At 42.7% G+C, this 26,796-nt stretch overlaps 1 protein-coding gene across 2 annotated transcripts; it reads right to left on the reverse strand.

Annotated features, from left to right (window-relative positions):
* Positions 1-1,225: 1,225 nt before the first annotated feature.
* On the reverse strand, positions 1,226-26,710 carry SLC3A1 (solute carrier family 3 member 1). 2 transcript variants are annotated; one of them, XM_072858256.1, is made up of 12 exons: positions 26,675-26,710; positions 18,074-18,196; positions 16,136-16,622; positions 14,767-14,946; positions 13,468-13,622; positions 12,296-12,421; positions 8,873-8,992; positions 7,725-7,849; positions 6,223-6,421; positions 5,241-5,387; positions 2,618-2,734; positions 1,226-1,773 (listed from the first exon to the last, which is right to left on the reverse strand). In XM_072858256.1, exons 3-12 carry the CDS (start codon positions 16,560-16,562, stop codon positions 1,333-1,335), a joined length of 2,037 nt encoding a protein of 678 aa, XP_072714357.1. In that variant the 5' UTR covers positions 16,563-16,622; positions 18,074-18,196; positions 26,675-26,710; the 3' UTR covers positions 1,226-1,332. The 2 variants fall into 2 exon arrangements, with proteins under 2 accessions (XP_072714357.1, XP_072714356.1); XM_072858255.1 differs by lacking the exons at positions 18,074-18,196; positions 26,675-26,710 and adding an exon at positions 17,783-17,912.
* Between the last annotated feature and the right edge of the window lie 86 nt (positions 26,711-26,796).

A 26,796-nucleotide genomic window follows, 5' to 3' on the forward strand; every position in this document is an offset into this window, starting at 1 on the left:
TACACAAGGCAGTAAAACTCCCAAGAAGTGTTTGATTTAAAAGTCTCACTAGGGTCTTCTAAAACTAATTTCCATACATAGGCGATGATGACTATTGCCCTTCCTAGCTACACAGCAGCAATAGCGTACTGATCATATGGTGGGATCGAACAAACCGCAAAGAAGAAATGGACTCTCAAGAACAGGAATGTTAGAACTCTTTCATCGGAGTAGATTCAAAAATCTTGTAGTTACCTTAACTAGCATAGTAATCTTAAAAAGGAGGTGCCAAAGTCCCTCTGGAAGACAAGACGAATGCCCCAGAAGGAGATGCCAGAGTCTCTCCAGAGGCCAAAACAAAAATAATGCCCCCACTAAAGCAGCCTGATTCATAGCTTAGCTGACCTCTGAGCAAGGCACAAAACTGCTACACGTTGCTTGTTAAGATAGATGTGTGGTGCATACCTAGGAACAGCAACCGGTACAAGCAGTTGGTGGAAAATACGCTACGTGGCCATACAGTCCTCAAACCAAAACAGAGTCCCCCAGATCACCCGTGTCCAAAACAGGCTGCACCAAGTCAAATGCTTTTCCTTCCTTTGTATCACATAAGCCACTGTAGGTGCGCCAAATGCAAATCAAAGCACGTGAACAAGTGTGACATGCAGTAGAGCTGCTTCAGTTCCTTACTTTGAACTAACATTTGCACACCTCACCTCAATCTTAGGACAGAAAAAGAAATAAGAGAGGGCAAATGTATCCTAACTTGGGGCAGGGGAGGGAGAATCAATTGGAAACACAGTCGTGAGTGTAGAATTAGACATATTAGCTATGCTTTGTAACTTTGAGGATAATCAGAGCTGTTAGAGCTCAGAGGAGAGGTAAGCCATCACAACTTTATATATTAGTCTTGCTTGCTTTTACCTATTTTAACGAATATAGGGCCACCCCTTTAGAATAAGTTTCACAAATCTACAGACTTTTTAAAAGTTACTATGAACTGCCACAGGCTTTGGATTCCACAGGAGCTCTTAATGACTAGCAACTGTAAGGGGCAGCACCCAGAAAGCAGCTGTTCTCTTTCCTCCCCAAAATACACACACTTAAACAGGACAGTTTTTTAGGACAGGTTTACTTTTCTCCTCCACAGACCCTAAGGGAGAGTTTATACCATACTTTTTCCTTTTCATCACCAATACAGATGCAAGACAAATGGGTATCTGTTTTATTTTTCAGGACGTTTATTTTGTACACAAAGTTTTAAAAGCCAAAGAAAACTGAAACTTTTTAGCATTTCCCTGAAAAGAGCATTTTCTAAATTAACACAAAAGCTTGGTTATCCTACTCCTGCACTTAACAGTTCACGTAGAGTAAATTGAAGGCACTGGAATAACAAGCTTTTTCTGCCACAAAACAATTTCCTTGAAAAGCTTCCATAGTATGAACAGGCTTTGCTGTTTTATATTCAAGGACCAGGCCTTCTCCCATTTCAGTTTTAATTAGTTTGGTATTGACAGCTTTTCCAGCATTGCTAAAATTAGTACTTAGTCTTATAATAGCTTCAGATGGAAGGCTCGGAACTATAGCTTTCAGGTCTATTGTCGATTCCTGCCCAAAATTGAGAACCATCATAAAGACTCTGTCTAACCCATCCAGTTCCCTCACATACACAAAAACATTACTGTCATTCCAGATGTAGCACATCCACCCCCGATGAATGGGTAGCTCATTATTGCGAAGTAAAGTTAGCTCTCTGTACAAATTCAGGGTTGAGTTGGACCAGGTCATCTGGATCTGCAACAGTCAGCATTAACAGGGTCATTTCTTTGCACTGAATGTAGGAAATACCACTTACCTCTCACACCCACGCAGTCTGCTGAGAACACACCTATTAGAATTCTGTTTTGACAATTATCTCTCTTCAAATTTGTCTGCAAATTCCACTGAAAAACTGCTTTTTCTCATGCACTTCCTTGGCACTTGGGGAGCGGCAGAGACAGAGGTTATTAGGCAGGACAGAATTTCCCCAGCACTGACACTATTTCTTCCTCCCACAGTGTCCTTATAGTACCATTTATTCAGGAGAAAGCCACAGCCATTCAAAGCTTGATACTGAACTTTTTTCATTGAGCCTAATCTGCTGAAGTCACAGGGTTTGTTTTGTGTCTTATTTTTCCTGTCTTCAATTCTGGTCAGCACTGTAGATCAGCAAAATCTGTTTGATTCACTGCTCAACTGCCTTGAAAAAAATTTTCATTTATTTATGTTAGAGATGGTCTATGTTAGGTTCTTGTTACAAGGCCAGTGCTTTCTGTAGTAATAGAAGTGAAAAAAAGACCAGATTTCAGTTTAATATTAACATCCTTTTAATAATTTTAAAGAGCCAAATTGCCACATCTACATTATAATTGCAGTTGCCCTGCTTAAATGAATATAGATGAAGTAGACTCCTTGCTCATGCAAGGATTTGCTTTTCTAATAAAATTTGTTAGGATTCAATGCCTTTTTATTTTCCTCCCTCGAGTTTGTTCTTACTAGCTACACTACCAATTCCCACTGCGTAAAAGAAGTCAGAGCAAAACAGATACATTAAAATATTTTTAAACCATGAGAGTTAGTCACACATTTAGATACCTACTTCAACATTTACACTTCGGAAGTCAGAGTTAACAGGTAACCAGCTACTGTTGCCTTCAGTAAAACCAGCATTAACTTTGCCATCCCACTGCATGGGGGATTTCTCTGGAAAGGTCGCCTAGAAAATAAAGTGGTGTCAGAGCCATTACCAAGAAGTTACTTGTTTTGATTAGTATATTGAAAAGTTATCCCTCGAATAGCATGCTCTCACATCTTCCAAACGATCACCGTTTCAGTATTGCTTGCTTTGGTTTAAGTTAAAATTTAATAAGGAGGATTTAATCCTGCAAAGAGAAAATAAGAATCGAGAGAGTTCCTGAAATGGAGGAGAATGGATGGTCTCATGAGTACAGCATCACTGGGTAAAATGTGGAATTCCCGCATGACTCTAGTAGAGTTGTCCCCCCTTGTGACAGATGGTTGGATAAAAGTTTACTAATGACAGCTAGGATATTCTGATAAACATCTATACATGCACTGAGTGAATATATGAGGTAAGGAGTCTTTAAGAAGAGATGCTGTTACAACAACAGTAAACAACTAGTAAATGCTCTTCAGTGGCTGTTCTTTTGTAACCATCACACTTTTCACCTTAGAATTCTTCAAGCTTATATTTGCAAGAGGTACAATTTGGACAGGATTATTTGTGTTAGAAAGATAAAATTATTTCCAAGTGCAAAAACTTTATTGAAACCCAGATTTTAGCTAAGTAAAAAGCGTCGGTGTAAAAAGTCTGAAGTTCTCGTTTTGAAGGATTCAGAAAAATTCTGAAAAAGCTTCCTCATTGTTATTGAAGAGCTTGCCAAAAGATCTGACACTTAAATTTAATGATATAAGAGGGCATAAAATATTTTGCGCATACTTTAAGTGTTTGTTTTCCATGAAAACTGTTTTTCATATAAAGGGCACTTTTCACTACAATCTGTCAGAACAGCAGCTCAACAAAAGAAATTGTCACTTTGCTTTGTGACATTATGAATAACGGGTTTCTCCTTTTAGCATGTTCTGAAAAGCAGGGGAAAAAAAATCCCAAGTTTTCAACACCAGTAACACTCCCTTTCATCTTTACCTCTTGCAGCTTCTCCTGAAGTGTTTCAAATGCTGGGGCTAAAAACTATACCCTGAGCAAATACTCTCCATCTTTCTAAGACACCCATTAATCAGGGATTCTTCCTCTCCAGACTGAATGAAGAGTGGTTTTGCGTTGTTACAAAGCCGTGAGCCACAGGGTAGCCACTAAAAGAGAGTAAACCCTGAGAGGCTTAGGGCAAGCTTCTTTTCTGAAGGGTATCCTTCTGTCAGCAGTAATCAGCAGCAGGAAGAAAATCCAGGAGGTATTTTGACCTAGGTGTTTCTCAGAGGAAATGAGATTTCCTTTTAAACCAGAGAATCATTTCCCCACATCTGAATCAGACAAACCTGGCGATGATGCTGTACTTCAAGTACCTCTTTCCCTTTGGTACAAAACTAGCTAACACTATCAGTAACATCATCACAGGCTGTCTCATTCCCTAATAGAGGCTTTCCACAGTGAAAACTGCATCTGCTACAGGACCACATTCTCACGGCACTCAAAAGTGGTCACAAGCGGCAGAGCTGAGCTGTTCCCTTTTGGGCATGACCTCTTCCAGGCATGCCCATGCATCTTGGACAGTGAGACACAACAGAAGTCAGGTATGATCACAGAAGAGACAAGAAATTACAGGGGCTGAACATGAAAACTTTTAAGTTACACAGGTCAGCACAGCGTGAAAGGCACAGACGCTTTGTTTTAATCCCCTGACCTTGAATAAATTTACTGCTGAAAACTTCTGTAATCTAACAACCACAAACATCCTGTCATGTATTACTCATAACTATGATCAAGTGAGCTCGGCACCTGGTTCCCAGGCTCAGGTACCTAAATCCTTTATAGAAAAGGATCTAAAGGACAAATCAAAAAACCCTGGGGGACAAGCAAAAGCCACTTCTGCTTGCTACCAGACGATGCTAAGCAGGGGCTGGTCCGTACACCCACCCCCTTCTGGAGATCCCCTCTTCAGAGCTTGGGCACATTGTAGCGGGCTGTGGCTTAGGTGCCTTTGCGTAGTCAGAGCAAAGCAGTCTGCAGGAGATGGTGACTGTAGCCATGCTCTCATGAACTCTGATTTCCTTTAAAAAGCAGCCAGGAAATAATGGACTTTGACATAGCCATTAGGGTACTTCTGTGGGAGGAAGGAGATAACGACTCTGTTCCTCTTGCCTGGATGACTGCAACACACCTCTATAAGCACTAGCCCAGGCCCAGCGTTGGCACTTGCTGCCCTTTCTGCTGAAGCGAAGCAAAGCAACACCGCTGCAAACCATGCAAGGCTGATCTGGCAGAGGACAGAAATCAGAGACCATGATTGCAGTCTAGCAGTTCAGACACACATCAAGGCCTTGGTTCTGGTCTCTGGCCTGGCCAAGGCCACTGCCCACTGGGCCTGCTGCCCAATGGTTTTGCCATGGGGAACACAGAAAACCATCTAAACAGTGAGAAAGACTGGGATTGGGTAACAAAACAGAAGTTCTTGTATTTTAGAAAGTTCTGTTACTCAGAACTAAACAACGACAGGATCAGAGTTTATATGCTCTTCACTTACATTTTCTGATGCAACGTTCTCCATGCCTATTTCTTCACCATAGTAAGTTACAGGAGTACCAGGGAGGGTTAAAAGCAGCATGTTTATAACATTGACGTACTCCTTCCCAATCCGAGATGAAATCCGAGCAGCGTTAGGGCCTCCAACCTGAAGAAAACATCATTCTGTTAAACACGCATTATAAAAATCCATGCGTATGTGAAACTGGTTAACTAATTTAACAAGGTAGTAGGGTGTTTTTTTTTTTTTTCCTTTTTTCTTTTTTCCTTTCCCCTCCAGGCCTGTGGGGGCAATTATCTTTTTTATCTTGGTGCCAGTACAAACTTTGGCACCAAATAATTTAGCACACAGGAGCCCTGCCAGCAGCACATGAGGCAGAAGTGAGGAGAGATGACAAATAACAACTCTCCACGATTACAGTTCCCTCAGATTTCTGCCATTTTCTCTGCTGTGTGAAGGTGGTGCTTGTTTTGAAAAGATCTCTTGCACATCCCAAACATGCTTCCTAGCAAAGCCCAGCAAGGTTTTAAGTTAGCTGCCCTCAGCTGCCTGCTCTGTTCTTCCCTGGCCCTGGGAGGTTTCCAGAATCCATTGCACTGAGTCAGTTTACAGCCAAAGATAATTGTACCAAGCCCATCCTCACTGGTGGTTTAAGCCAATGTCCCATACTACATTGGAGACACCGAGGGAGAGGCATGGTCATATATTCTCTTCTGTCACCCTTGCACAGGGAGTGTAACTGGGGCAGGACAGCCAGCCAGCTGGCCAACGCCAATGACTGCGACTAGAGCAGCTCAGAGTTTCGTGTGGGTATCTACTATAGCCCAGCCATGGGCTCAGGCTGCTGCTGATCCCACTGAAATCAATGTTGCGGGGCGGGGAGGGATGGGGTTTCTATCACCATAAGAGGAACGATCACCTACAGGTTTCTATCACCTATAGGAAGAAGCCCTTCCTAGAAGAGTTGGTCTAGAGCTCTTACTGCCCAGTTTGGCCATTTTCCTTCAGGCATGTTTTTCATCCACAAGTTGACAGCTTCAAAAATACTGTTGCCCGATAGATTTTTCATGTTAATTAGGTTGAAATTGAAGGGAAAATCTGCTTCTTGGATAAAAGTTGTTCCATAATACATCATTGTTGCTTCAATGTCTTCCTTTTCATCACCATCAGAACCCATAAACCTACGAAGAAGTACACAAGTACCGTTTTTGGCTCGTTCTTGGTTTGCACAGAGCAGAAGGAAGCTAGGAATGGTGTTAGACATACAGAGAAAATAACACAGCATTAAGAATTATGTTCGCTTCCCTCCTCCCCATCAAAAAAGATCAATACAGAGAAACAGTATTTTGTAAAGCAGACAAGGAGGAATATTTCTTGGAAATTTTTGGAGAAAAATCTACAAGAGTCAACAAAAGGCTGTAAGTGTCTTATCTTTTTGAATCCACATCCACATAACTCCACTCTAGCCATTTGCATGCTTTCCTTAACAGAAAAGGACCTGGGGCTCCCCCAAGTCGAACATGAGTGAGCGATGTGCCCTTGCAGCAAAAAAGGCTAACGGTATCCTGGGCTGCATTCGGAGGAGTGTTGTCAGCAGGTCGAGGAAGGTGATCCTTCTCTACTCTGCACTGGTGAGGCCACACCTGGAGTGTGGTGTCCAGTTCTGGGCTCCCCAGTACAAGAGAGACATGGACATACTGGAGAGAGTCAAGCAAAAGGCCACTAAGACCATTAAGGGACTGGAGCATCTCTCCTATAAGGAGAGGCCGAGAGAAGTGGGACTGGAGAAGAGAAGTCTCAGGGAGGGAATCTCAACAACGTATATAAATATCTGAAGGGAGGGTGCAAAGACGACTGTGCCAGGTTCTTTCTTTTCAGTGGTGCCCAGTGCCAGGACCAGAGGCAATGGGCACAAACTGAAACACAGGATGTTCTGCCTGAACATCAGGAAACACTTTTTCACTGTGAGGGTGAGTGGGCACTGGAACAGGTTGCCCAGGGAGGTTGTGGAGTCTCCATCCTTGGACATGTTCAAAAGCCGTCTGGACACGGTCCTGAGCAACCAGCTCTAGGTGGCCCTGATGAGCAGGGGGGTCGGACCAGATGACCTCCAGAGGTCCCTTCCAAACCAAACCATTCTGTGATTTTAACAATCTCTGACTATGTTTCTCACATGAATGGTACTATTAATACTATACAATAAATCAACCACAGGGCTGATTAATTACAGTGTCTCTGTGGCCCGAATGGTCGCCTATTCTGCTTACTTTTGTACAGTCTATGGATACAGCAGAACTACCAGGGCCAATTCTTTTCCTTTCCTTCACACATTCGGGAAGAGGTAATATAGCCTATGCACCACTATTTGCCTTTGAGGAAGAAAACTTTTAATGGCATATTATGTTATTTTAAAAGCAACATTTTACTGCTAGCAAGAGGCTGACAAATATTAGAGAAAAACTCACCAGCTGTAATAATGATTACCTGTATCGGCCAGGTTCACTGCTGAACTGATTCATGGTTTGACGGAAGCTACGGATGATATCATGCATACCAACTTGCGTGGTCGTGTAGTCATGGTAGAGCTCGGAATAGGCTGTGATAGTTTCCTTAAAGAGGAACGCAATATTTCCCACTAGTGCACTAATATTTTAGATTTCAGAACTCTCCAAATTCTTCCCATCCTTTCCTGAGACAATGTACCAGTCCAAATAAATTTTAACTGAAATGAGTTAGCATACTAACACTAACAGTGCAGAGCTGAACTGCACTTGGGGAACTCTAAAGATACAATAGCAGAGGGCTGATTATTTTGGATCCCGTCCTTCAAGAGGGAGAGTCCACCTGCAGCACTAACCAACCGAGCCCATCTGCAGCAGCGAGCAGAGCAGGTGCTGTGGCCACACACCAGGCTGGAAAGATGGACAACATTGTTGTCTTAACTTATAAAGGCAACGATACTTGCGGGGCTGACCAGTTTTATGCGATCCCCAACTCTGCAGGGGAACAGCGTCAACAGTGCTGGCACTATCTGGGAATGTCACCAAGTTCATGACCTCCACAAAAGCAAATAGCATAAATAACAGGGTGCATGCTTCTGAATGTGTCTGGCCACCTCTCACTGTGACATATTGCCAATATGAGTTTTTTGTTTTACTCTGATTCCTACTAGCAATGTAGAAGAAATATGTGCTAGTGACTGCTATGGGATCCCAAGTGGGCAAGAGCTCTGAGCTTACGTCCTGTAGTGGGCTCCCCAAAGACAAGCAATCAACTATTAAAATCACAAGACTGGTCTTTTTAGAATATAACTTGAAAAGCAAATTATTTTCAACAGAAAATTCAAAGCAACAGTGTCAGAACAGAACTACGAAGTGTATATGGACAATTCTCTTCCCACCCACAGCACTCCTGCTTGCAGGCATCTCCCTGACCTACACCCTCAGCCCAGGGGCTTCCTTCTTCTATGCGCTCTTTCTGCAGAGCGCCCAGGAGCCACCTGCCTTCCAAGGGACACAACCGACTCAGTCTTCCTAAAGCCATAATTAAGACCCAAAAGAATAAAAACATACACTCTCTTGCCTCAGTGGGAAATACAGGGAAAAAAAGCAAAGACAGAACATATACATTACTGGATTCTGGGACTTGTTCACTTGAGGCTCATCTCGGAGATGTGTTGCTTCTAAAAGAAATTTAACAGCGCTGAAACTAAATCCATCGATTCCTTTGCCGAGCCAAAATTTGATAATATCCTAGGCAAAGATAAAAGTTGAGAATTCCAAGTGAGCCCATCCTGTTCAAAATAGTACATATTTAAAAAGAAAACTAAACCTGTTAATAGGTATTAAATGTGACACTTTGGTTTTTAATTTGTACTTCAAATTTTACTAGAAGTTAAGTGAATCATGTCAATCTAAGGTCAAACTAAGATCTAAATAGGGCATGTCTTATTATTTCATCCAGTATAGAAAAGAAAAAGACTGGTCTGCAACGCCTCCCGTAATCCACAAGACCAGAGCCAGGGCATGCCTCACTAAAAGCCTTTGCTAATCTCATCCATCAAAACAATTGGGCTCATGCTAAGTGCTGCTGTTGGTGAACACCCATCATGACTGCGCACAATTAGAGTACATTGACTCAAATATGCAAGAATATGTTGTTCTGCACAGACCTTGTGCCACCAATTTTCCTTTTATACAACAGAGCTCTTAAAACATTTGTTCTCTTAATTGTCTGATGGGAAATTTTTTATTTTATTTTCAGGCTTATTTGTTGATTTTGCAGGAACATGAAAAATTATTATCCAAGCTGTAATTGGTTTGTAATTTCACTATCAAATTCAAAGGTTAGTCACTATTAGTAAAATCATATCCTACTTTAGTAGCTATTATATTACTACAGTTTTAATTGCTCTAGTTTTAACAAACAGCTCTAACGTTCAATCCTTCTGGAGTGTTTTCTGCAAATGTTCTTTTAGACCAGATACTTTTCTTCATCTGAGGACGAAAACTTTTTTTGTTTCCCCAAGACAGCTATTGAATTACCTTTTTTAAAATGTATGAAGTACACTTGCCTGAATAGGCTGGAGTAGAACTAGTCCACGCTCAAGCTTTACAGATTTTTGTTTGGCAAATACAGACTCTGCCTTACCGAGTTGTACTTTCTTGTAGAGCCATTCTGAAAGCAGCAGTTCTCGATATGGTGTCTGTCCAATATTGACTTATCCAAAAATTAATTTGTGTTTATGCATGTGCTCCTCACAAAAGCAACACCAGGTATCAGCAGTGCAAATATCAAGCACTGACGTGGTACTCACTGGGACCGATCTACTTTTACTTATGCAAGAAAGCTACAGCATGGTGGCTAAGTTTCATTGCTCCCACACACCCTTTGGCTAAACCAAAGACTTGAGCTTCTCTGGAAGAGTAAGTTTGCTGCCTGCTCAGTCCCACAGCCCTAACCTTCTGAAACAGGATTCTGAATTAAAATACTAGACAAAGATTATTCTTTAACATGCTGGAGCAATTAATGATGTTCATAAGCATTTACCAAAGGTTGGCGTTACCAGGCCAAACTTACTAGTTTTCATTTAATTTCTTTGCATAGAAAATGCAGCATCTATTTGCTACTGGAGCTTCAGTAATGTATCAGGTACCACTCAAAAAAAATTAGCCAGGACCATTGAGAAGTATGTGCCTAAGGAAAAAGGTGCGAGTGGAAAGACGTGGCGTTGAGGGAAGTACCCAGATGTAGAAAGGTTACTAGTGCAGTTCTTCAAGGATCAGTGTCCAGATCAGTGTCCAGAGCAGTCTCATTTCATGCTTTAGTTAACAAGGATGACCAAAGGTGTTTTGTTTCTTCATGCACATGCAGTTCCCACGGTGAGGGGAGAGGCCCCAGAGAGACAGTGTGATGATCACAGTGGAACTGGGCAGCTGTGAAGACTACCGCCAAAGAAATGCACCAAAATTCACCAGGAGAAAGTAGCAAACACTTAAGGACTAAAGACTAAATCAAAACACTTGAGGTAGCTGTACTACCTGATGGGGTATAACTTAAAGGAAAAAGAAAAAGAAAAAAGAAAAAAGCAGCAATTGTCAGACTCCCCATGTTCAGGTCCACTTCCCCATATTTTAATTAATTCTACATTGTCTGCTGGGAGACGCAATGCGGACAGGCATGAGGGTTCATCAGAGCACCACCTTGCCTTGGTGAAGCACTCTCCCTGCGAGGGCTGTTCATCTTTCTCCCCAGTAAAGTCAGAGATAGAGAGAGATCAAAACTTGAAACTCACCATCTCCCCCTTATCCACAAGCCCAGGCGTTCCTTGTAATTCAAATCAGCATTGCCTCACTCCCTTGAAAATGCAAACATCTCTTTGGCGAAACAAGGTGCCATCCCCACATTTGACTGGCTAATTAACAGCTCCTTGTATCAACAGAGATAACAACTTCTCTCCACTTGAGTGATTCAGCTCTGTTTCAGCACAGGCTTCAGTGCAAGAGCCGCTTTACCTTCCAGTCAATCCTTCCATTAAGTGTTGTCCTTGACACAACATCCAAAGGCGCTAAGTGCCTTCATCCTTGGCTCTTGATGGAGACTAGGGCTGACAGCAGTTAACTGCTTCCAGACAGCAGTCACGTTGGATTATTTGACTACTAGCACCAACTTCAAAGCAAGTAACAGCAATCTTAGGACGCAGAGGGAGAAGTACCTATGCCACCCTACGAGATTCTGCCCAGACATCTTTTCTGTTAAACTTGTTTCATTCTGGCCATCTGCATTTGAGAAAAGCCTCAAGCTGGAAGCCCTGCAAGGAATAAGTAGCGGCTAAACAGAGGAATGGAGAGTCTCACTTCAGGGGAGATTGGAAAAGCCCGTCCCATTTAACCTAGTTTAACAAAAGCTGAAGGGGGATGTTGTCAGAGCTGGAAAACAAATAAGCATAAACAAGGGTGGGAAAAGCTATTTTAGCTGAAGGACAGGTTTGGTTCATAGCTAAGTATGAACAGTTTGCGAATAAGGTTAGGCTGAGAAGTAAAGGGCTCCTGAAGCATCGAAGCAATTTTAAGATAGCCTTTAGTGGGAAGGGGAAGAGAAAGGGAAAGGGAGCTCCTTTTAAAGTGCAACAGCCTGTTCCAAAAACCCATCAAGATCTTGCCAGGCACTTGTGAGAGCAGGGGACTTAAGCCAGCAAAAAAAGCAGCAGTCATACCTTCTTAAAAGCCAGAGGACTGCACCACCACCCACTGCCAGTACTTCCACTCAAGGACAATTTTATTTGGAATTTTTTTTGGTTGCTTGTTTGCTTTTAAATTAAAAAGACTTGAAGCAAAGTAGCTCCAATACCGGAAGCATTACAGCATAAAGCTTGAATTTTGCTTATAAACTTCATGTTTGTCTAGACACCTTTTTGTTTCAATTGTTTACGTACGCTGCAATCCTTGAATTACTTCCAACTAGACTGCAAATTGCGTAGCACAAATAACCAGGGAAATTAAGTGTAGAAATAGCTGCTTTGCTGTTGGCGCAGCAGCAGCAGGTTACATACTTACATGGATTTCCTGTTGGACAGCAAGGCTGCGAAAATTTAAGTCTGGCTGTTCTTTCCCAAACTGATGAAAATAACACTGCTTTCTCACATCGTCAAACTGCCAGCTGGAATTCCCAAAGACACTCACCTGCTCATATACAGGAGGGGGGAAATACTCAGAAGTCTTAATTTAACACTTACTCCTATGCATACTTTAAGATGTGGTGCATTGCAAGCATATAATAAAGCACAAAATGCCTCATCAATGGACTAAATTTTGAGTAATTTTGGTACTTATGTTTACATTTCCTTCTCCTGCTAGTTGCTCTCCCTTTAGTCATGCTTCGCCACATGTATTTCTTGTTCAATGTTCTGTTTCATTCTTTTTTTTTTTAAGTAGACTTTCACTGGGAATTATTCAGAATAGAGGGGAAAACGTGGGTGAGAACATTTCTTCTGGAATTGTTTTTCCTAAAACTTATTAAAAATAGCTTTAGTTAACAGAGCTTTCTGCAATCTGGTATTATCCCTTTGAAGTGCCAACAACAGTCAGCATGTTAAAATGTTAACTTTATCTCTGTAATAAAAGATTGCAAAAGCTAAGACAGCTCTTAAGACTCTAAGTTTAAAGAGAAATTACACTAGCTGATACAAATTATTAATTCCATCTTGAGTTTTTAGAATATACAAGTTCCTAATCATGCACCCATTAGTTCAAATTTCAAATAAATGTATTTGAAATAGGTGACCCACTTTCCAGCTTGATCACCTTCCAGAAAAGGAAAAAAAACCAAGAACAGACTGTTTTGTTTCCCTCCCCAACAACTATGATTTCAGAGGAGCTGAGATGAAGTTTCTAGAGCGGAGTCCCCAGACACTGAAGGGGGCGAGTGGGAACAGCTTGTGAACAACTTGTGCACAACCGTCCCTTTCTTTGTTTGTTTAATGAGTGAAGATTTAACACTGACGGAAAGAAACAAAAGTCATTTCTTAAATTCTGTTTGAAGTAGGAACCCCTCCACCCTGAGCTGGTTTAAATCTTAATTTGCACTAGCTCACTTAGTAGCATCAGTTTGTACCTCTGAACAGGTATTGATAACCCAGCGTACATTGGGACAATTATGTTACAGCTGCTTTTCTATGTGGCATCCTGCATCCAGCTTGGGATTTGCACGTGTCCCTGCCTGTGTTTACCCAGTTGTTTGGAGGAGTGACCGATCCAGCAGCCTGCACGCAGTCCTGCCAGATGTAGTAGTCCGTGTACTTCCCGGTCCGATTGCGACTCAGCTGAAACCATTGGTGTTTGTCACTTGTGTGGTTTGGTATTAAATCCATTATCACCTTTAACCCTTAAACAAAAAATCAAACCATAAAAAAATATTAAATTCAACCTTTTAAGACAAAGCTCACATTTTTTCTTAATGCAGTATGAGAAGTGTTTGGGCTTCTTCCTTCCCAGAGGTCTGGCAAAAGAGAAAGGCTCCTGCTGGAAGGGCTTAGGCTCGAGGGACTGGTGAGCACATTACATTTTGAGCTGGCACAGCCCCGTTGGCTGCTGATATGGGAATGCACAAGCACAAACAAAAAGCCCCAGACTACTGATGCAGTTAGTCTAACAAGAGTCTGCAAGCAGCTGCAACACATCTTGCTGGTACTGTTCCCCCCTGCCCATTGCGAGGGAGGGAAAGGAGGGGGAAGAAAAATCAGAACAGATTTCTGCTGTTATGAACCACTTCCACTAACTCTGACTTCAACATCTGTCACCCGCCACCCAGGTGGGAAAGGCACTACACCAGTCTAGCATCAGTGAACACATGTTCTTCGTCACCCTTCTTAAAGACTAGACATTTTTTGAAATCCCAAATGTTTCTGGGACTGGCAAACCGTTTTCCATTCAGCACAACAGCTGTAAGGGGAAACACCTGAGCAAACATTTGGTCTAAGGCATAAACTCATCAACTAAGGATGCAATCGTGGGAAGGAAGCGTATGTTCCTTCCCAACCCTGTAATTGTTTTCCTGCTTTCTCCAGAAAACAGCCATCAGTCATAAAATTCAAAGTCAGAAACAACTGCATCTCAGCCTTGATCCCGTTGACACCCGTTGAACTATTGACGCCCATGCCCAGATGCACCAGGGAGCGCAGACAGTATGTCAGCCCTACCACCCACGAACATCCTCGGAGGGGACCATGCTTTGCAGAGGATGTACCGCAGCCTGACGCTGCTGTTGTAACTCCCCACGCCTTCGGTCCTGCTCCCAGCACTACCCCAGTGCCCAAGGGCAGGAAACTGCAATCACAGAGCTTGCATTGCTGTGGAGCTAACGCGTACCCTTCCCTGGCACCTCCATCTGCTTCTGCTCAACGCCACCATGGGGAATTGCCAGATGCACAAATTGAAATCTCAGATCATAACCTAGCACTACAAGGTACACCTGTATAATATGAGTGAACATCTTTTTAATAGTTATTTTGCTCTCAGTTGCAGCTTACCTCTATCATGTATGGCTGCAAGCAGATCCTCAAAATCACTCATTGATCCAAACATGGGGTCAATATCATAGAAGTCTTCAGCTCCATATCCAAGGTCTTTTAAGGGGGACTTATAGAAAGAGGTGATCCAGATGGTTTTTATATTCAAATACATGATATGGTCCAGTTTTTCTTGGATACCTGTTTAAAAGAAAAGGGCATCATCCGTTTAGAAAAGACAAAATATTTCTGCTGAAATGTGTTTGCCATGGGCTCTCCGTCAAAGATGGTACACTGGTCCCTTTGATATGTAACCATCCTGTTTTCACTTGACATTTCTTCAGGGATAGCATGAGATCACAGAACGGAAACCATTCAAAGCCACTTTTATAAGAAAGATAAAGCAGGAATTTAAAAAAAAACCCATCAGATCAAAGCAAATTTCTACTCCGTATTATAGAAAAAGATTTACAATTTCATTTAATAAATTTAACACACACTTCTGAAAACAAACTCCTGCATTCTCTTAAAACACAGCAACAGTTTTACTTTCCCACTTTAAGGAACATCAACTAATCCTCAGACCACCCAAAGGGAAGCACAATTTTTAATGCAAAGATCCCAGGTTTTCCCTGCCATTAGGAAAACACTCTTATGGCGGTTTTCTGTTGTTTTCTTTAAGGAGACCTCACTCCAGCCTCCCATAGTATTTTTAAAGCCAAAACTCTTCTATCTTTCTGACACGTTACTACTGGCATGCAACCACAGAAACAGCTTCTTCTCTTCACCCGTCAGTAGAGTCTATTATAGGTAGCTCTTCTTGTTTAGAAGTTTATTGTCTATTACGGTGTTGAGCCTTCCCCTTCTGAAACTTAAGTCTCAGCTAAGCTACCAGTAAGTGGCATTGCCTCTTAGTATCAGGTACCCCTTCTGAAGACATTCATAAGAGCTCAAAAACGCCCAGACCATGAACAAAACAAAAAGTAACACATCTTCCTCTCCTCTTTGTCACTTGTCCTTATGGAGAGGCAGCCAACCTAATATGACAGAGTGCTCGGCACCACCTGTCCTCCCGATTGACCTCAGTTTTGTGGAGACATTTTACTCCGATGGCAATTGTGCTGCTGCTCGCTTTCAGCCCCACCTCTAAACATCTGTTCCAACTCCAGGCTTAGATTTAATAACTTGAGCAAGAAGCTCCTGGATCTATTAGTGACAATGTGAATTGCCATTAATAATTAGTCAGACAACTTTTATTCCTCTCTCCAGTAGGGTGGCTTTCTGTATCAGGAGATTTCTCAATATTTTTTAAGTGTATATACACATGTATATACACACACAGACTACTTCCACAGAGCTTTGCACATACCAAGAATGGAAATTCACCCACCTTTCAGATCGCCATTCCCATCCATGTTGCTGTCCTTAAAGGAACGAGGATAGATCCGATAAATAGGACTAGCCTGCCACCAGTCAAGGCACTTTGGAGAGACAGCAATAATCGCAATCGTAGCGCACACAAGCACGACGGCAGCGGCGATTATGAGCCAGAAGAGAATCTCCCTGGTGACTCTGTACCGGGCTTGGCTCGAGAACTTCAGCAAGACTTCCTTCGGCATCCCCGCATAGGGCTTCAACGCCTGCTCCTCCGTAGCCACTGGGTCCACGTCAACAATGCATGTTTTTGGCATTTCTTCTTGGCTACTGGTATCGCTCTCTTTGTCATCAAAAGCCTCATTTTGAACAAATCCATTGTTCTCCACACCTCCCTTCTCGCTCAGCTCCATAGGTAAGCTCTTAGCTTCCTCCTCGACCATTTTACTTCATGGGTCTTGTCCTGGAGACTCCGGCCACAGCAAGGAAGCGTGCCAACACACCTTTGTTCAGTGAAATGAGAAGCGGTGTAATTAGCATCTGGGTTTATAATCAATCCTGACCAACTGGTCAAAGTTCAAAAAGAGACAAAAAGGGCAAAGTGCTCCCACCCTTCTGCATAATAGGCATCTTCAGGAAGATAACAAAACCCTACAAGAAAGCGCAGTCTTCCAGGGAGGCAAGCCTATCGCTCGTACCAGCCAAGCAGAATTATGTTTACTGTTGCTCTCTCCGGTACACCAAACTTCTCTTCCTTTTGACAGCAGGGGAGAATGTGGGGTTTTTTACCAGTAAAAGATTTAGTAAATATGCAGCTTTCCAGGCTGGTCATGGTCTCCCCTGCCTAAAGCAGTCTGAGCATTAATGAGTAATTTAAACATGGACAACAAGAACGAGATGTTGACAACTTCTGGCCCAAAAGCAACAATACAAACTAACCAAGAAGAAAAGATACAAAGGCAGGTTGCGCTTCGTTTCTCACAGCTTAGAAAAACAAAACCCCAAACTAAGGCAACCCCGCCGGCCCACAGCTCTTAAGCAGTAACCATGATAAGGCACATACCGATCCTGCGATTCACGGCATGTGACAGGTTGCTACACCCAGAGCTATCCCCCAGGCCAGGCCAGGCCAGGATAGCTCTGCACAGGCACAAGCAAGACTCAAGAGAGAAAACCCCACTGCCCACTATTAAAATCCTTTTTATAAATAAAAATTTCTGTAGAGGGAAGTGACCTTTCCCTTCTCCCTCTTTCCCCCCTTTCTACTACTCTAACCAGGAAAAAGCACTGCCCAGTCTGCACAAGCGTGCACAGACGTACACATCCGTGTGCTCTAAGCCTCAGCTGCCCTGAAGCCAGCGAGCCCGCGTCCCCAAGACAGCCCCTCCAGCCACTGCCCTCTGCCCAGGCATACCGAAGCAAACACAAAGCAATATACATTTGCCAAGGAGCTGCCTTATCACACGTAAAAGCAAACACCTGCCAGCAACCATAGGGTCAGGGTCCCAGGGAAACTCCCATGGGCAACTGCAGTGGAGAAAAAGGTTGGTTTTGGCCTCAAAAAAGTATTATGTCTGCCTCAAACCATGAAAGAAGTTTATAAACTAATGACTGAAAAAAATCCAGCATGCAATATTTAAATGATTCAAGAATGTGTTATTACTTCAGTAGCTGAGCTAAGAGGAAGCCTTTTTCTCTGACAGATTTAATCCTTTTCTTCCCCTTCCTCACAGCAGTGCCTGGCAGCAACCTCAGCCTGTGCAGAGTCAGGTAGTTGCCGGAGCTTTTGAGATAGCGGCAGTAGTTTCAGTGCCTGTAATTCAGTATTGCCAGGAAATTATTTGAAACAGTCTCCCTTCTAACGACTCTGCAGTCTTAACATCATGGTATCAGTAGCTTGTAAAAGTTTCCAGGCAGGCACAGTACGCTCAGGGCATAAGCTTGTATTTGGTACCTGGTTTGAATGTGTCAGTCTGTTTGCTGTATTCTTCATTCATCTTTTCTGTAACACCAACCGCTCCCCCTCCCTTTAAATCACTTCATTTCAATGACTCCATTTCAGATTAAAATAGCAAATCTGTAAATACAGAAAATTTTTAGATTGCATCACATGCACCTCAAGACCTTAGTACTCCCCACCTTGCTTTTTACCCAAACTCAGAGTTTTAAGCACACCCGTGGCTTCCTTCCCAAAAGCTCCTTCAAGCACCCAAACACAGCGGGAAGGAAAGCGAGTCAGAGGGAAGAGCAAAGGACAACCGCAACGCAGCTGCCTGCCGTGGATGTGTGGGTCAGCCGAGCCAATGGGGCTCGGGATGGTTGGGCACAGACAGGGCTCAGTGCCAGGGCCAGGAAAGTCCAGGAACAGACCCACAGCACCCTCAGTTGTGGGTTGCTGGGTTTGGTTTGTTTGGGGGTTTTTGGTTGGTTGTTTTGCTTTTCTTTTTTTCCCCTAGACCGTAAGCATGTTTCTAAATCGTGTGGCTGCCACGATACAGAATCAGAGTTGAGAATATGGATCTATATATAAATAAATATAAAAACATAGGCACAGAATATCTATGTACATGCACCTCCAGCGATGCGTATGACCCTCCAAAAACCCCACACTCACCACAAGAACAAAGCCAAGTCTCCCAGATCACGACACTGTGCAAAACCTATGCCTATAAGATGAGGCTTGGCTCCTGCTGTGATATTTAGACAGAGAGAGGTAAGTAGTATGTAAAAAAAAGTTGAAGAAGGACATTCACTGAAAAAAGTCAACTAGGAGTACCACTGACAAGCAGACTGTACACTAGTTATCCAAGTAGTCATGTTGGTTTTTTGCTTATTTGCTTTTTGTTTATTTTTAAAATGAATACCCAGCCATAGCATCATGTCTGACAGGAGTGGCCACCACCCTGCTCATTCCAAGTCTTTCAACCAGGTTAATGGGGACAACCTCCCTGCATTTGTAGAAACTATAAAGGATGCAGTCATGCTGGAAGACAACTGCATGACAAAACAGCAAAGCGTTAGTAGTGACTTCTAGTCAGGTTTTAGTGCTGCTTTTTCCTTTCTCCATTTTTCTCTGTAATGTCACACCTGACACACGAGCCCACAGAGCCAAGGCCAGCTGTGCTGTTGGTTTGCTTGGTACCACATCGTGGGTGACTGTGTCACCCAGAACTTGCCACAAGTCACGGTCAGTGTCTCTTTTGAAGAATACAGCCTGAGTAAGAGGTGCATCGTGTTTACCACTTTGCAGCATGGGCATACAATGAGAGAAGGCAGGTGTCAAGGCATTTACATACTCCAGATGCAGATCAGCACTTCTGCAAGTCCCAGAAAGCATCTGTGGCACATCACTGGGATGCAGACATGTAATTTATCATAACAAATATCTGCTCAATAGGCAATGCTACGTGGCCATGACTTAAGATGCAGTTTTATATCTAATTCACCAGCATTTAACAGTAATTTAATCAACTCTTATCCCTGACTGCTTATTCCTGCCTTGCATTGCCCCCTGCCAGGTGAAGTGTTTAGGCAGCTGTGCAGTGAACCAGATTCGGGTGGAAAAAAATTAATAATTTCATTCTTCAGACAGCTCTACTCCTAATCCACCTGGTCCCCATGAGACCACATGAATGCTTCTGCCAGCCCAGCACAGGGAGGAGGAGGAGGACAACAGGCAGGGAGAGGGGCCAGGACACAAAGCACAACTACTCAACTGAGCAACTCTTCAGACAAATCATAGCCTTCACGTCTAACATTGGTTTTAGCGCATTCCTGCCTGTCCCTTAGAGAAAGCCAGGGAATAGAAAGCAGTTAAGTCTCACACCCACAAACACTGCTGGAGTCAGAAACAGGGAGAGGGTTTAAATTCCGTTAATGGCTTACCCACAATCATGCAGGAAAACTGCAGAGGATCAGGGACTTAACCCCACTTCACTCAAGTACTACGTCACTGCTACCCAAAACACTGTTGAAACTCTGGGTCCAAGTGAGCATTTCAGCCCTGCCCCTCCTTTCCTTTAAGCCAGTAAACTTAACGGTGATAATTGCCTGCATGGACCTGTGCCCTTGATCTAAAAGATACAGGGAGGTTACTCTTCATATGCATGCTTCTAACAACTGATAAAGGCCAATTTAATATTTCCGTAGTCAGAAGCTGCCGCTGCTCTCCGTACGCACGGTTGGGAAGCCGTTACTTTCCCCTTATTCAAACGCCTTGCAGGGACGAAACGGCCAAGGCCTGCTCTGTGAGCCCTGCCGCACGGGAACCGTGTCTTCAAAAGAGCCCCTCTTGCCCTAATGTAATCCCTAAGTAACTTTAAAGGCTTATTTATACCTTAAGTAGGACAGATCGTGTCTTAATTGCCAAGCATCCGGCTGAAAAGAGGAGGATTATGCTGCTGCGGCAGATAAACACAGCGTGCACAAACCAGAGGCCGTGTATAGATGAATCCGCGTGCGCTACCTCAACCTCGCCCCGGTGGCTATGGGGCACGCAAAGATACAGGGACACACTCAATTATTTTAAGGTTAAAACAGAACATAACCCATCCTGGAAACAACCAGGTCGCTGTCTTGGTGAACGTACGGTTTTTACAGCCAGACTGACTGTGCTTACAGCCAGACGCCAGTCGTATTTCAGGTCAACTCCACAGTGCTGTGCAAGAAGAGCTGCAGCACAAGCAGGTACCAGCGGAGCAGGGGTACGCTTAGGCTGCACAGCTGGACCTTGAATACTAAAAATTCTTCTAGAAAACCTGGAGGGAAAAGACAGCCGAGGAACTTAAAATAGGTCTGGATGATCACCTACCACAGACCCTGGAGAACAAGCCCAAGAATCCGGTACCTCCTCCTGTATGTTTTTTCCTCTTAGACTAAAAATAAAACCACACAGGTATTTTGTTTTTATCACAGACCTTTTTTTTTTTCTCCTTCTCTCCTCAACTTGAGGAGTTGCTCACCTTCAATTATTTGATAAAGGGAAACTGTAAACTTCATCCTGAGAGGCAGATCACCAACAATTCCCACTGAGCTTTAACTTTTTCCTTTAAAAATATATTTTATGTATGCAGGCATTATGCTTCTGGCTTGCTCTCAAGCAATTCTGAAACGGTTCCCCCCTGAGCAATTTCATAGTTTAGCAGGAGTAACTAGCCAATGCAACTGCGTTAGCAGAATCCACTGAAAAGCATTAAATAGTAAAGAAAACACTTCACATTCTGTGCCAGTTATTCTGTTTACCTCAGGGTTAGATAGGGAAACAAAACCAATCGGTATGTGGGCAGTAATAGCTGCTATCTCCACACAGATTGCCATAGTTATTTCTATAAGATGGAGGGGTTAATTTCCACAAGTATTTCTTATATATAATTACTCGGATGCACGGGCTAAGTAGTCTGCTGTTTGATGCTATACAAATGCCAAGTAGTTTGCCAGTTACTTGATACCATACATATTACATCAAAAACCATACAGAGGGGTGATTAAGCACCCTAATGTGCTAAGTGTAGGAAGGTGTTTATTGTTAAAAAGTTCTCTTGCTTAATGTTTTTTCATTAAATGGTTTGTTACCACTGGAACTGGTCTGACATAATGCACTTTACCTCTAAATATAACCTCATTATTTACAGCATCAGGGCCAGCTTTACACCCATGTAAAGAGGCAAACACTGCGGCTGTCAGTTTTTCCTCGGTGGCTCCCACAAGACTGATGGATAATCTGACCTTTAAAGCTACATTTCATTCAGCACTAAGAGAGTCCTCCCTTGACACGGAGGGCAGCCATCAAGAGAGAGATGCTCTCGAGGAACAAGTCTCTGACACGGTATCTTTTACCCTGGGCATCCCTGACCGTGCATGAGGTTTCTGTCGTCAGCCTGAAGTCCTGGAGGGTGGCGAAATATAATTGCGTGGGATGCCGTGACATGGTTTGGTGGGGGTTTTTTGTTATTTTTTTTTTAAATGCTCTTAGTCCACTAATGGACTATGTGATTAAAGGTTAATGGTGTTATAAACGCTGTAATTAGCTACTGCTTGGCTCACGTGACGTTTCAGGGGTAGGTTTCAGGGGAAGGAGGCACCTGGCCCCTGCCCCCCATGGGTGATCAGCATGGCTGGCTTCTCCCACTATTTTTAATGAAAACAATTATCCTCTAATTGTTGCTGTTAGCATAGCTGCAAGAACAGCAGCACGCAGAGTTGACTCCTTCTGGATGCCCTCCCCTACAGAGGGTCAAACACTATACTGCCACACATCCATAGAAAAACTTACTTTAAACTCCAGGTTTGTTGCCTCTCCAGGAGGAAGCTCACTCACATAACTGCACCCTTCTCAATTTACACTGTTACCACTCTTCCCTTTACAGCATTTGTCCATCACAGTTCTGTCTTAGAGGATGACAACTTTCAAAGAATTTTCTTTTCCAGCCTGTTCCTTAAGAGCTTTGTCAGTGAGAGACCCAGACCTTGATTTTACCCTCGCATGAGCTGGGGATGTTCAGCACAGTATTAAACCCTGAAAGACTGTTGCTGAAGTTTTGATGGCTTCACACTCAAGAGTGACTTGGTGTTACTGAAAGACCTCTGAAACGGGAAACCGGTAATACAGACAGCACAGCTAGGCAGCCCCACGAGAAGCCAAGCAGAAGCTCAAAAATAAAATGGCATTGCACTGCATCACTACCACATCCATCCTTTGGGTTACTAAGGGACAGCACCCCATAGCAACCTACATCTATCCATGCTACAACTTAGCTCTTACAACAATTTACATTCACTGAATAGTAACCGAGGAGCAAGTTTTGGTCTGTTGAGCATTAAGCTCATGTGGAAGGATGAAAGGATTTTCAGCGAGTTGTCGTCAGGCAAGGAATACTGTGTTCTGCAGGGCTGCCACTGCATGACCACAACTATCATCACACTATACAAGCTGTACTGCTTTTCACAGTGCCTCAGTTTCCCCACTTGCAGGAATTACATGCATAGTATCACACAGTTATATACAGCACTCCACTGAGCCTCACCAGAGCTTCGAATAATTAGTTTACTCCTTCCCTGTGTTGATCAGTGCATATCAATAGGCCTCCCTGCAACTAATTTGCTTTTTTCAAATGTATCAAATTGGTGGCAGGCATTTCACGATCAAACCTACTCAGGTTGTGCTCCCCTGAAATAATTTCCTGCTGAAAGAGCTCAGTTTAGATCAGAAATCTCCCATCTTTGTACAGACAGCTTCACACTCTACTACCGAATTGCATCCCAAGGCTTTTACAATGCCTGCCTGTTCATTGACTCCACATCAGACCATAACAGTCCGGCAACAGGAACGTGAGCGAGGGAGTGTGTAAAATCAGTGTGAACAATGGGAGTGAAACCAAAGAATCGAAAGTACACGTTTCTGTAAAAAAACCAAAACCAACAAAAACCCACTTCTCCAACTCAGGTGGACTGACGTAGCACGCTGCACAGCAAGAGCTGGCACACGCAAGGTTCTGCATTCAAGGAAGGTGCTCTCTGGCCAGCACAAAGCAGACCTCTGCAAAGAAGGATTTCACAACTCTAGGAAGCCATCTCCAAATAGATACATGTACCGTTCAATGTAATAGGTGGCAGAACTTAATTTCAAATTTCACCTTAGACTGAACATACAAAGACTGAAATTGAAGACAATCCTTACTTTCCAGAAAGTCGAACTGCTAAAAAACTAATTTTAAGTATTAACCTCTAAACACCGCCCTACAAATCTCCCCATGGCTCCTTCTTCAGCTGGGGCACCTTCCTACACGGGCACACTGCTTTCCTTTTGCATACAACCACAGCACATTCACACCCCTGACTTGCAGCCCCGCTATCTTCCCTCTCGCTCCCACACCACCTCGCAGACATTAACTCCAGTCTGTACTACTCCACAGCTGCTTTACCCCTGCCTTCTATACATGTATAAAGCACCTCACAATTGCACATTTATTGTACCCAAGTGCAAATCCAAAGGGAATACAAGAAGCACAGTTACTACCACCACTAGGAAAACACTGCACGCAGTACATAAGCAAGTAGTGTTCACGTGGTAAGCACGTCGACAACACCGCTGTTTGAAAAGCACTAGAGCAGCACACAAAAAACCTTCCAAGAGGTGTATAAGTGATCCATACGTTCTAGGGTTTTATTACTATTAAAAACTGTGTTTAGTTCATAAAGAAAGAAATATTCTTGCAATGTAGTGACAGTCACTAACCATACTTAGTTCTCTATATTGTCTTCTTTAGGGTTAATTTTTTGGGGGGTTCTTTTTCTTAACTATACTGTTTCTACGTATGTACTAAAAATATACAGAATTTATTATACTTAGCAGGGGAGAGTTGTTTTTTTCATATACAAGAAATGGCCTAATAAGGCACAAAACTCAGCAGATTCTCATTTCCACACAGATAATACTACAGGTCTCCCTTGATCTGTCTCCCTTTACGAACAGCACCCTTCCCGCTGAACAATCCAGTCCGCATCAGTTGCCTCAGCCACCCTATCACCTATATAAAGGTACTTACAGTGCAAGACAAACCACTGTATGTGGCTCCACTTTGGCAGGGCCAAACTGAATCTGCAGTGCTGTAATGCCAGAACTGTAATCCTCTACAGCTTTCCAACACTGTCACAGCTACTACTGCCACAGGAAGGAAAAGAACACCTTCCTGTGGCAATATTGGGCTTCCTTAGTTTTAAGGTATTTCTCCTCTCACTGCTTTTGGAAAGGAGGAGTATGGCACCACTCCTGATTAACAGATGGGGAATGGAAGTCCAGAAGCCAGAAATACTCATGAAAACGTTCAAGTTTCAATTTGAAAATTGACTACACTTTGCCTGGACAACTGTATTTACTTAGCCCAAGCCATACTACCTACCTTTTTCTTTGGAACTGTCTCAAAAACCATTCATATAAAATTTCCTACAGCAAAGCCCCTATGAGATGAGTCTGTCTCTTCCTACGCTGGTTTAAAGGGACTCTATTCTAAAAATAGTGATAAGCAAATGTAGTCAAAGCACATTTTTTCAAGGGTGCAGTTTGTTTTTTGGTTTTGGTTTGTTTTGGTGGGGTTTTTTTGTTTTGTTTTAGATTATTGTTGGTGTCAGTTTTCCTACAGCAAGAAGAATTTCAGTTAGGTCTTCACCATGGTATATACCATTTAGGATTATGAACTGTACTATAATCCTTTGCCTTGAAGTGCAATCTTGAAGTGAAACTAAGCAGCTTTAATCTGACAACAGAGCTGTAACATTATATGCCACTTGAATGCATAAGCACCCCTAACAGTTTGAAGTTTTGTTTCAGAATCACCTGGCATTCAAGGACCCAGTTATCAGGGTGAAGCAGTTTGGTGAAAGGTGAAGAAAGCATCGCCTGCAGCGAATACCAGACTTTCCATTTTGAATTTAATGAATCCACTGAATTGCGTGGGCTCTTCAGGTGCCATATCTCACATTATGTATCTGCATAAAATAGTTTCAGGCACCTAGCTCGTCTATACTAGTGAACCAGCGAAAAACGTAATCCCACATTCGGCAAGTATTCACATAGCGCATTTACATCCCTCCCGCCCCTGTCACTCAAATAGTGGAATGACAACTATCAAACATAACCCCCCCCCCCCGGATAATTAAAGCAAATGTCTGTCTTTCATGATATAGAATCACAGAATCATTTAGGTTGGAAAAGACCTTTAAGATCATCGCTGCACTCTCTCATTGTTCTCATGCTTTTAGCTCTGCCATGCTGTCTAGGAGGCTGTAGTACCAAGTACAGTGGGACTCTAACCCACTTGGAACAAAACCAGTTTGCATTTCAAAGATAGATCTTCCAAATATTTCAGTACTGAAGGCTGAATAGAAAGACAGACATACAACATCTTTAAGTCAGTGACCATACAATACCCATTTTGTACATTTTTTCCTCCTTTTCCTTAATTTCATGCAAAATCATTTATTTAATACAGTTCAAAGCATAGGGGATACTAAGACCATATTAGAAGTTACATCTACAAGATATAACTTTTGTTTTCTTTTCATTCAGTTGACAGAAGCAGCACTTGAAATACAATAACTGCATATAAACAAAGTTGCTGCAATTACTCACACACTTGGATGTCTGCACTTTTTTCCCTTCTAATAAACTGAGTGGGAAGTTACATGCAATAATCGTAATCTCTGAAGCAACAGTATGGAACTTGCTAAATGTTTTTAAGGTGAGGATGAGTAGGAATGAAGAGATGAACGGAAAATATATTTCACCATTTAAAAATTTGTCACCCAGTACAATGAAAAAAGATGTCCATGACTAAAAGTAGAGACCGACAAGCTGTTGTAAAGCACCACACTTTTAATCACCTCGCACATTGTTTGCCTTAGCAGAGTATTTCCTACAACTATGTCTTACCAAATTAAATGCAGATTTAGGAGAGCTGGAAAAAGTATTTTGGTTTGATTTCACACATTCCCTGCTCCCAAAACTGGAACATTATTGTTATTTTAAACACACTAGAAAAAACACATCTGCTTTACATACCCAGGCCAAAATCCTTATTGCAGCATTAGACTTAGATGCATTTATGAACTGAAGGAGATGCATTTAGGAACTGAAGGGGACCACTGGATAAAGGATAAAAAAAAAGTCTCAGAGTGCATTCT

The sequence above is a fragment of the Ciconia boyciana genome, chromosome 3 (assembly GCF_034638445.1).
Source record: "Ciconia boyciana chromosome 3, ASM3463844v1, whole genome shotgun sequence".
Classification (NCBI taxonomy): domain Eukaryota; kingdom Metazoa; phylum Chordata; class Aves; order Ciconiiformes; family Ciconiidae; genus Ciconia; species Ciconia boyciana.

Bases quoted from the DNA above. Each gene is read 5' to 3' on its own strand.
- SLC3A1 (XM_072858256.1), bottom strand. From the start codon at position 16,562: ATGGTCGAGGAGGAAGCTAAGAGCTTACCTATGGAGCTGAGCGAGAAG. The intron at 5,388-6,222 runs GTAAGAGCTCTA...TGTTTTCTTCAG, and splicing joins GAAAATGGCCAAACTGGGCA to GTTGGAGGCCCTAACGCTGC. The intron at 1,774-2,617 runs GTAGGTATCTAA...TGACTGTTGCAG, and splicing joins TCCGAAGTGTAAATGTTGAA to ATCCAGATGACCTGGTCCAA.